The sequence below is a fragment of the Marmota flaviventris genome, chromosome 19 (assembly GCF_047511675.1).
Source record: "Marmota flaviventris isolate mMarFla1 chromosome 19, mMarFla1.hap1, whole genome shotgun sequence".
Classification (NCBI taxonomy): Eukaryota; Metazoa; Chordata; class Mammalia; order Rodentia; family Sciuridae; genus Marmota; species Marmota flaviventris.
The window spans coordinates 28448646-28459880 of NC_092516.1; the positions used below are offsets into that span (position 1 = coordinate 28448646).

The 11235-nt window shown below is 51.0% G+C and overlaps 1 protein-coding gene across 1 annotated transcript; it reads right to left on the reverse strand.

Annotated features, from left to right (window-relative positions):
* Positions 1-248: 248 nt before the first annotated feature.
* Positions 249-2762, reverse strand: LOC114081188 (archaemetzincin-1-like). Its single transcript, XM_071605431.1, has 3 exons — positions 2715-2762; positions 2169-2345; positions 249-794 (listed from the first exon to the last, which is right to left on the reverse strand). The coding sequence occupies exons 1-3, from the start codon at positions 2760-2762 to the stop codon at positions 249-251; spliced, it is 771 nt and encodes a 256-aa protein (XP_071461532.1).
* Between the last annotated feature and the right edge of the window lie 8473 nt (positions 2763-11235).

An 11235-nucleotide genomic window follows, 5' to 3' on the forward strand; every position in this document is an offset into this window, starting at 1 on the left:
GGGCGGGGTGCTCCCCAGGCTGCAGGCTACTCTGCCATGGGGGCCCTGGGACCAGGCTGTGCTTTGGGGTAAGCAGTGGGCACAGGGACCCAAGGAGCCAGCTAGAAGCAGCCTCCTCATTCTGAGGCTTCTGTTAGCGCTGCTGGGCTCACCATGCCCTTGGTGGCTGGACAGCAGTGGTCAGTTGGTGTCCTGGGGAGAGACGTCAGGCGCTGACTTTTCTGCAGGGGACAGGCCATCTTGCTGCACTAACTACCCCCCTCCCAGCGGCAGGGGGAGGACTCGGCCTTGGGGAGTCTGCGTGTGCTCAGCCGCCGCCTCAGGGAGGAGAGCTTGTCCCCCAGGGCCTTGCGCAGCCCTGCACTGTCCCTGACACAGGGCAGGTCTTGCCTGGTAGCCGGGAGTTGCCCTGTGAACATCTCCCACCGGTCCAGGGCATCCACGGCCCTGTCCACCTGCACGAGCTCCTCCTCGGCCACTTCCCGCTCCAGGGCCTGGATACTTGTGGCCAGCCACCGTCCGTGCTCCTCGATGGCCTCCACAGGGCCCTCAAGCTTCGGCAGAGCCTCTGAGGCCACCAGGGAGCTCTGCCCATCCTCGGGTCCCTCAGGGAAGGCATGACTCCATGCGTCAGGGGTGAGGGGCTCTGATAGGCTGGTGACAGGCTCTGAGTCGCTCTCACAGCACATGCCAGAGTCTGCGCTGAAGGGTGGGGTGTCCTCCGACATAGATGGCTCTCCTGCCTCCTGGCAGGGCCACGAACCTGCTGCTGCCTGGGTCCAGGTGTGGAGTCTCTGCGAGGGAGAAACAGGCTGAGTTCTCTCTGGTGGGCACTTGTCTGGCCAGCGAGCAGCCCGAGGACCCAGCTGCATTCAGTCACCTTGAGGCCTGTGGCAAGCTGATGCCACCTGGGCCCTGCTGCCCAGCACTGCTGGGGACTGGAGTCCAGGCTGTGCCACAGCCAGACGTTCCAGGTCCCAGGAGCCTGGCTCTTAGAGTCCTTGGGCCATCCCAGGACATGTGGGAAATCTCCTGCATAGCTCCCCACCTACTACAGTCATTGGCCCACCAGGTCCCTGAGCCTTGTCCTAAGAGGGGACTGGCTGCCCCCAATGGCCCAGCCATTTCAGGGAGCACCATGGGAGGAGAGGCTGCACCCACCACCTCAGCCCTCAGAGCTCACCCAGGGTCTATTGAACACCACACCCCCGCCCTCAACTGGGTAAAGTTCTAAAAGTTCCCATCAGATGGTTGAATGAGCCCCAGATGAAGGACACAAGTAAGAAATCAAACCCTTTCACAGCCAGAGCTGTCTTCAATTCCCATTTCTCAGCCTCACCAGGACAATAAGAGCTGCCTCCAACCAAGCCCTTTGCCTGTGCCCCCGTGACTGGGCAGCTGGCCCATGCAGGGTGTCTCCACAAGTGACAACCACACCAGCTGCCCTGTTCTGCAGCGACACAGGCTCCTGGCTCCCCACTAGGGAAGAGCTGTCCCTCTGCTCCCAGGGGAGTCAGTGCTATAATCTGAAAATACCTGGCCTCTACTTCAGGCCTCCAGCATCGCAGGGGACTGTTCTAATGCGTCCAGGTGAGAACCCCATCCCACCAGGGAATTGTGACACCAGGGCAGGCTGAGAGCCACTACCCTGCCAGAAACCTGCATGAGGAAGGGACTCCCCAGAACCATAAGAGTCCGGCCTTAAACCCAGGGAAGTTCTGACAACAAGTTTTGGTTTTCAAATTGATAGGTCCTGTGCCTCCATTGAAAATTTGTTTTCAGCCAAAGGTGGATTTAAAGAGAAATAAAGAGAGAGTGAAGTTTCTGAGTTTACAAACAAATCTTCCCATGGAAATAAGAAAGGGGACCGTGCTCTATGGCCATGCCATATACTACCAACAGAGGGCAGCATACCCCTTGCCAGCACTGCCAGAGGCAGGAGCTCCTGTTGAGGACTGGGTTGGTCTGGTTCCCTCTTCCTTCTAGTGACCCACAAGTCAGCCAAAGTGCCCCAAAGTGCTGGGGGCTTCCACTTGTCAAGCACCTGCTAAGGACTGGATCTGCCATCAGGGAGATCTGTGAGGTCCTGGAGGAGCAGGACACAGCACAGGTCCTCTGCCTGTGTGTGGCTTCCCCTGGGCCAAGTCGGCAGCCAGGGCAGCGCTCACCTTGTACCTCTCAGCGAGCCGGAAACTCAGGACTTGCTGCAGCTTCCTCAGGCAGATGGGGCAGAGGTCTGGGGGCCACTGCAGGGCTTCATCCAGGCTGAGCGCCCCTTTCATGAGGCAGCGGAGCCAGCGGCAGCTCCCCAGGCCCAGGAGGTGGCAGAGATTGTGGCATGTGACCTGAGGGGGAAGGCCACCAGCCTTGCCTCAGAACCTTTCCCTCTACCCACAGACCCCCAACCCCTGGTGAGGACAGACTGCTGGCAAATGGTCCAAGCACACCTTCCCCTCTGGGGCTCAGGGGAAGCCAATAGCATGGGGCTTGGGAGCCAGGTAGATCGTAGGTCAGATCCTAGCCGTCCCCCAGAGCTATGTGGCCTTTGGCAAAACACTTGGCATCTCTGAGCCTCAATTTCCTCACTCCGTAAAGTGAGGGACTGACCTCTTCCTGGAGAGAACTGGACAATATAACTGGGCAGGCAGAAGGCTCAGCCAGAGCCCACTATGACCTTCCTCTGAGGACACATCCATAGCTGCCCAGCCACCCACCCTCTTCCTGTCCCCCATGCCCACCCTGCAGCACTGTTCCACCCCCATGGTACTAAAGCACTGGTTCCTGCCTGTGTCCTGCCACCGCCTCAGGTAGAGCTGGATCAAGGTCACTGAGCCCCACCTATGAGAATTCCCCTGAGAACCAGGTGAAGCTACAGATGCACCCTTCTGGGGAGAGCGAAGGACAAGGAGACTCAGTGGGCAGCCTCGGATGCAGGGAGCCCGGAATGAAAGCAGCCCATCCTCTCTTGCAACCCAGGCATGGCCTGAGGATGAGCAGTCCAAGTAGACCCTGCCCTGCCATTATGCCCACATGAAGGCCAGCCCTGAGGCAGCAGCCAAGCCAGCCTTTTGCCCAGGAATAGCAAAAATGTGGGGGATCAAGATCATGCAGCTATTTCCACAGGTGTGCATCACCCTCCCCTGGAGCAAGAGCACATGCCAGGCTCCCTCTAGGTGGAAACTGCAGGGCCCCAGCTCACCATGCCCTGGGAGGGACTTGCTGAAGGTGAAGCTCCAGGTCTCGTGGGGGTACAGGTCAGAAAGCATGAGGCCCAGCACACACAGTGCGTCATCTGGCTTGTTGTTCTTTAAGGACAGGATACCATCTGGGAGGAGAGTGCTGGGGGTCAGGAGGTGGCTAGTGACTCATTTCCAGCTCCTGTTGAGGGCAGACTAATAAATGTGGAAATGGGGACATTATTCTGCATTATCAAGAGGGTCAAGTTCAGAGTGAAAGATCTGAGCTGCTGCACTACTGTTTTGGAGGATGGAGGAAGGGGCCATGAGCCAATGAATGAAGATGCCCAAGAAATTGGAAATGCAGACAGATTCCCTCCAAAGCTCGAGAAGGAATGAAGCCCGCCCACACCTTGACCTCAGCCCAGGGAGACTCCTGACCCACAGAACTATAGGACCAGGTGTATGGTCACTAGTCACAACGGTGATAAAGAATGATACTTCCCAGGAGTGTGGGCATGGACAGAGCTCAGGAAGCCAGGACACAACCAATGCGGAGCCCAAGGGAGCGAGAAAGAGTGGCCAGGAAAGCCAGGAGGGGTCTCACTGTGACTGATGAATGGGATGGTGCTCAGAGTGACCAAACAGGAAGGCTGGGTCATGGAAGGAGCGTGCCACAAGGGGATTGGACCCTGCTCCCTGACCTAGGGAGGTAAGCCACCCCTCCCCTCAGCAGATAACAGTGAGATCACAGTCACTATCCAAGACCTCCAGAGGGGAGCACTTACTGCAGGGCCACTGAGAAATTCAGGGGCAGGGCTGCTCCTTTTCTGTGACCAGGGATGGCTGTGTCAGACATACTCCCCCAGACTCAGACGATACACTAATGAGGAAGAACCTCCTGCCTGAACTATACCCCAGTAAATTTCAGATCCATCAGAAACCTCTGAGGAACCAGGACTCGGGGAGGATTGGAGCTCAATGCAACAGAGCTGCACTGCTCCTGAAATGAGGAGCCAGTGTGATCTAGTGACCCTGGCTGCCATCCTGAGGTGCCATACTCTGGGAGGGTTGAAGTCTGTATCCCTGGGGGCCCTAGAGCTGCCCAGAGAAGGGTCACATCTTTGTCACAGGTGGAAACTACCAGAGGGAAAAGAAAATCCTCTCTACAGAAAACTATCATCCCAAGGCATAGATACTTCTAAAGATTAAACTAAGCCGGGTGTGGTGGCAGAGTCCTGTAATCCCACCTATCTGGGAAGCTGAGGAAGGAGGATCAGAAGTACGAGCCCAGCCTGGACAACTTACCAGACCCTGTCTCAAAATTAAATATCAAAAGGCTGGGGCTGGGGCTCAGTGGTAGAGCACCTCTAGGTTCCGTCCCTAGTATTAAAAAGAAAAAGAAACAAAAACAAAGGACAGGAATTGTTGTCACATGTGAAACCCGGGGAGGCAGGGACTTCTGCAGGGACACCAGAACATTGTAAGCTGACCAGGTGAGGCCCTCTAACAGGTGGCAGGAGCAAGCATGTTTCTCAGATGAAAAGTCAGCCTGGCTGAAACAGGGGTGTGGGCTTATGCTGGGGAGCATCAAATTGGTAGAGCAGGGAGGAGCCGTTGGAGGGAGGGACACAACAAGATGGCATACTAGAAGGACAGATGGACACAGACCAAGGATAGAGGATGGAGGCTGTGAGAGTGGTTGCAAGGTCCCCAGACCAACTGCCTTGGCCTTACCCTGGAGTTGTTAGAAATGCAGGTTCCTTGGCCACTCCAGACCTCCCACCCATCTCAGCAAGGTGTCCACATGTCAGAGAGAAGAGCTCCCAGAGTTGTAAGTAGGACACGTTTAGAGGCTCATTACCCAGATGCCAGCCTCAGGGGAAGGACATGGCACAGTAATGTCTCAAACAGAAACTTGTCATTCCTCTCCAAAGCCCAGCACCACTTCTGCCATGTTGAGGCCACCTGCACTTGGAATGCTCAAAGCACACTCACCAACCTACCTCTGATCCTCCTCATTCCCTTCCTGGGTCATTCTTGTGTCCCTTGCATGGGCCTGTGTCCTCCAATCTCTGAAAAGCCACATGTTGAAGAGGGATAGACCTGAGGCTGCCTGGACCCCAGTTCTCACCTCTTACCATGTTCCCACTTTGTGTAGCCCGGAAGACTGGGAGCCCCTAAACTTTGCTTCTCTCAGTTCTCTGCACTATGACCTCTAGCTCCCATGTCTCCTTAGATATTCTCTCCTTTCTGCTGACTCCATGTCCCCTCCTGCTCTCTAGATTGGACACTCCCTATCTGGCCAGTGAGCTGGGCTCTCTCTGGACTGGCCTCTCTCTCAGGGATCTAAACTCCTAAACACCGACACTCCATATATTTTGCCCTCTTTTTAATTTTGTTTCAGCAGGGACTGTAAACTAGACCCTTGAATCCATATTGGGCAGAAACAACAAAAATCCACCTTTGATGCTCCTGTTTTTCCAAGGATATCACTGGATCTGTGGTCACAAAGGGAACTTCTCTTTGAGATGCAGAGACCTTGACTCACCAGAGGACATAGAAAGGTGAGAAGAGCAGACTCAGCTAGGTGTGGAGAACCTGCTGGGGAGGTGTGTGGAGTTTCCTTGGGAACACCCTATTCACACGGACCCCAAGGTTAGAACCCAAACTGGGACAAGCCCAAAGAACAGACACATGGCTTGAGGTCTGGAGGGTCCCATTGAAAGCTCCCATGTCCTCAGGATGTATCATCTTACCAGGACAGTGATGTGTACACCCAGCAGGGAAGTTCACCTTGGTTTCAGTGTTCTGAGTTTTTATTGGAATTCATTAGGTAGGCATGATTTTTCAATTGTCTTGCAGTGGAACCCAATCTCTTGCCTTCCTCTCCTTCCTTAAGTACTAGCTGATATGAAGCTCAAAGTTGCACACGCCCCACAGTCATGTGGTAACTTTTCTATTGTGGCTGGCTGTTTTGGGATCACCTTGTTATCATAAACTCAGATTTAGTCCCAGAGGCCCACTATGAGTAATAGAATCTTCTGTCACCCAGAAATTTTCAAATACTGGTTAACACAGATAGTATAGCTGACAAAGCCAAGGAGTCACAAGGAGCAGAACAGTCACATGAAGACAGCTTGCTGTGACTGGATATGTGCCTACAAGGGTTCAGGTGCAGGAAGCTTGGTCCCAAATGTGGCAGGGTTGAGGTGGTAGAAACTTTAATACGTGGCATCAAATGGAATGTAATTAGATCATGGGGACATTTTCCTCAGAAGGTATTAATGCTGGTCTCACACACTGAGTTATGAGAACAGGTTGTTAATGGATTTGGCCTCCTTTGTACTTGGCCTGTTTCCTTCCTACTTCTAAACCACACTGTGATATGGCCAGGGAGCAGGAGGACTGCCAATATTCCAGCACCATGCTTTTGGGTTTCCAGAACTATGAGCTCAATAAACTTCGTTTTGAAGACTGAGGTTATAGCTTAGCAGTACAAGACTGGCCTCGCAGGCATGCAGCCCTGGGTTCAATCCCTGGTAGTTCAAAAGTAAGTAAATAAATTCCTTTTCTTAATAAAAATTTCAGCCTCATGTATTTCTTTATTGCAACACATAATGTACTAAATCGGAGCTCCAGGAGATGGGCAGCAATCAGAAGCAGGATGAAGGTGATAGTTGAAGAGCAGCATGAACTGTAGGCTCTGCAGACGCTGAAATAGCTAGAAAATGAAGAGGAGAAATGGTCTGGTGAGGGCAGCTTGGAAACAGATCCTGTTTATGAGACACATAGGAACCACAGGTAGTGAAGTAGCTCTAGGTCCACTCAGGATGGCAGACGTGGGTAGAAGAGGACATATGAGCAGCTAAGATGAGAAAAGAGCTGAATGAAAAGGGGTAACCTAGGAAACCAATAATGTATGTGAACAATCTATCAGTAACAGATAGGGTGAGAAGGTCAGGTGGCCAGGCTACAGGGTCAGGGTGGGAGCATTTGGAAAGACTGGGGAAGAAGGCTGTGGTATAAGCCCAGGGGCAGAGAGAAGCCTGCAGTGAGTCCAGCTGAAGAGAGGGGAGGCCACTGGGAAGGGGGAAAGCTCAAACCACTCCCAGGATGAAGATACGGACCAGCTGAGAAAGTGAGAGGGCTGGAGGCCACGGAAAGCTGAGAAGGAAAATAAATCAAGGGAGTCGCTTTGGAAACGCATTGTGATGACAGAAGGAATGTGACTCCCAGAGAAGAGAACACAGGAGCAATTAAGACAAGAATATGGCAGACTCGGAGCGCCCAGGCTTCTGGAATTGAAGAACCTACAGAGCTGTGGAGGCTGAGCAGAGCTGGGGAGAGGACAGCTGTAGTTTCGGGTCACAGGAACAGCTGGCTTTCTTAGAGAAAGAGAAGTGTGGGGAGAATTCAAAACCATGTTAGGAATGATTAAAACAGAAAAATAGGAGGTCAAAGGAATCAAGGGTTTGAGGTTATAAAAACTTATACAAAGTGGATCAGATGAGAAAATTAAAAGAGCAAAGAATCAGGAAACCACAATTTTCTATGAGGAGAAAATGATGCCACAGGACATCAGAAGATACGTAGGATCCCAGACAGTTATGGAGGTGGGCTTTACTGAAGGAGAAGGTCGGGGATAGTTTAAGAGGAAGGAAGAAAACCAGTGGCAGCAGCTTTATGAGGACAAAATGTTTAGAGATCAGAAAGACGCAACGGGAATGACACAAGAGTCCATCAGGCCACCCAAGGACACTGTCACTTCAGCTAATCCCATACACTCAGGTTCTCTCCTATGATTGCAGACACATCTTCCTTCCTGTATCTACACTGTTCTGTCTTCTGCCTCTGGATTTCTAAAACAGATGCCCAACTCCCAACCTGGCACAGGTGCAGTGTAAGGTGCTCCCCTCTGGTCCTTCATACATGTGTCTTCTCACATTTGTGGCATTCTATGTACCCCCTGAAATTCCTTCCAGGATGGATCCAACCACCTCTTAGGCCTCCTCCACAAGTGTTGCTCACTGCTTTCCAGACAAAGGCTGGAGTCCTTCAGAAGGTGTGTGTCTGGCAGAGACCTCTGGACCAAGGCATGGTCCTCTGTAACACTTAATAGGGCTGGTGCAGTCCTGTCTGAAGATGGTCCTCTGGGAGTCCCTTTTTTAGAAGCTGACTCCAAGGGGAGGCTTTTCCTGGTTGTGTTGCTGAGGAGCAACCTGGTTTCTTTCCCCAGCTACCTGGCCAATGACATGGAGGAGGACAACCAGGCTCCTAAACAAGACATCTTTCATTTCCTCTACGGGAAGAGCTATGCCCAGCGTCCCCTGTTCCACAAACTGCGCTATCAGTTCATCTGCTCCATGGGCTGGAACACTCGGGTTTCCAAGGAGGAGTGTGAGGAGGTGGGTGGTGCTGTGTGTGCTTGTGGGGGGAGAGGGATGGGCTGACTGGAGAGACACAGGGAGGTGGGTGGCTGCAGGTGGGCTCTAGGGAGGAGAAAACTCCGACAGCTGTGCAGGGAGGGAAGGATTCTTTGTTCTCCTGTATCTCTTGCCTAAACCAATCATAGGCCACACCAACTGGAAAGCTGGAAAAATAAAATAGGGGCGGTAGTACTAAAAGGGAGAAGGGGGAATGAATGAAAGACAGCTTACCTGTCACTGCTACCTGCCAAGCTCTATCTCAGTGTTCCAAAATCAGGAAATATAACTCTTGTTTTCAAAATCAAGTTGTTATATTTAATATTTCTAATCAAAGCATTCATTTTGATAATTTGGGGAAAATTTAATTGACCATTTAATTATCACCAAATAATAAAAGAGATATTCCTGTGACTTTTTCCAAAAGGAGCAACCCAGCCCCTACCTCTAGGAATCCACCAATCCACCATAGAGAAGAACAGTCTTTCCCAAAGATGCATAAAACGAGAATTGAACAATGCTCTCCAGGCTCCCGAATTTTCAGTCAACATAAATGCTTGGTTGAAAGTTTTTACTTTCTTATTTCGTCACAAGTTTCCTTGACTCTGTATTTTGAAATAAAAAAAAGTTTAAAAATTCCAACCATCACTGAATCAAGACACAATTAGGAAAAAAAAAAAAATGAAGGAAATGCATTCTAGACATCCCTTAAAGGCTCTCTTGATCTAAGGAGAAGCCATGCTGGAGGGTGGGAGGCCTGTGGGCAGCCAAGGCTCACAGCATGTCTCCTCTGCACTGTTAGACGAGGCAGGCACATTTCACACGGTCCCTAAATTGAGGGTAGTGGGAAGCGCATAGACTTTTGGGAAATAGAAATAGAATCCCAGTACTTGCCTAGGGACCTGCTCTGGGCCCTGGATTACGGATTTCCGGTGAGCTGTGCATGCAGACTACCGGACTTTCGGTGCGGTGAGGAACTCGGCCTTGCAATGGGAAAAGGAAGGCCCACTGAAGTGGGCCGAGACAGACCTATTTCCGGTGGGCCCAGGGACTGGGAGTCCGGTGCCTGCCCGCCCAGCATTAACCAAGATGGGCCTTTTACTGGTCAGAGAGACAAAGCCAGTCTGGAGACCCTGATGCTGCCTGGTGCCACCCTCACGCTGTGTAGGTGACATCATGACGTCCCCTGTCTCTATCCACACCCTCTTCCCTCGTCTTCTTTCCTGGACACTCGCCTGTCTCCCCCACTCTATGGTAAGCACCCACAGGGCAGGACCTGAGCCTGGATTATCGCTCTACTCATCCCACTCCTACCAAATGCTTAGTGAAATTCCAGTAAAAACTCTAGACACTGAAATCAAGGTCAGCTTCCCAGGTTGGTCATATACATCGAATGTCCTCTGAAGGTGCTGCATCCTAAGGACATGACAGCTTTAATTCAAACTTTCCTAGACCTTCAGCCACGTGCCTCTTTTAGTCGGTGCCAATTTGTGTCCTTTTTCACATGACAAAACAGTAATTATAGGATTTGTGCTCTCTTAATCTCAGTGAGATGTTTTAGAGAATTATACAATAGGAATCCCCGAATATGCAGTCGTTGGTGAGAAGTGCCAGTAGCTTGGGAAACAGTTTACAGCTGGTTTCTGAAGACAGGGCAGTGTAGAGGGGGCCTCAACCTGCAGCATGTGACCTCCATGCAATTGATCAGCATCAGAATTGCATTGCACAGTGCTGGTCTTTAATGACTTTTTCCTTCAGCGAACTTTTACCTCTTCAGTTGCTCCACTCACCCAACCACCATTCCTCTTTTAACACATTCAACCAGTCTTAAGCTCATTTCATGCAGGTACTTTCCAGCCTCTTCACATCATCTCCACTTGCCTCTAACCCCACATCACATCTCATCACTGGCTCTGTTGCCACCTCTCTTTAGCTTTGTTTTTCTTCTGACACTTTGCTTCACCTGCTTCTTTCCACAGCTGCTCCCGTATTCTCTGAAGTTCCCATCTCCCAAGATGCTTGTCTGCAGTCATTCAGTGCCCACACTGTTAGCCCTTTCCTCTCTGTGCCTATCTATTTACCAGCTCGAGCTCTTCCTATCATCTCATTCTTCTCACAACTTGCCCTAGTACCTTCATTTCCCTTCACCAGTTTCTATTTCAACAAGACCCTTTGGGTTTCCTTCTGTTATGTAAAACTAGTAATAGATTGTGGAAAAGACTCAAACTGCGACTCCAGTAGCAAAGTCTACCATTCCCTGTGTGTCCCCATCCTTGGACCATTACCAGGAAGGCATCTCCTGTTGAGATGCCTCTTCTTGATTTTGGATTTAGATTGTTATACAGCTCTCCTAGAATTTTCTTTCACTCTTCTGTGTTGTCTCTCTCAATGTCCTCCCTGTGTTTCCTGCTTCCAGTCTCTAGTATAAAGTTCTGCAACCTTCTCTGTTGTTTTCAGACGTGAAAAATAATTGAGGTGTTTTCCCCCCACAGGTAAGAAATTTGGTCAATTAACAACAACCCTGTTAAACAATAGTAACATTTGTCAGCAAACAAACAATCCAGAATGTCATGATCAGATGCATCATTAAGGTAAGAAGATTCTCAACTTTATTCAGTTTCCCCACAAATGCT

Coding starts and splice junctions, on each gene's coding strand:
- LOC114081188 (XM_071605431.1), bottom strand. CDS start 2,762: ATGGGGGTGGAACAGTGCTGCAGGGTGGGCATGGGGGACAGGAAGAGG. Junction 2,346..2,714: donor GCATGGGGGACAGGAAGAGG/GTGGGTGGCTGG, acceptor CTTCCCCCTCAG/GTCACATGCCACAATCTCTG. Junction 795..2,168: donor GGCTCGCTGAGAGGTACAAG/GTGAGCGCTGCC, acceptor TCTCCCTCGCAG/AGACTCCACACCTGGACCCA.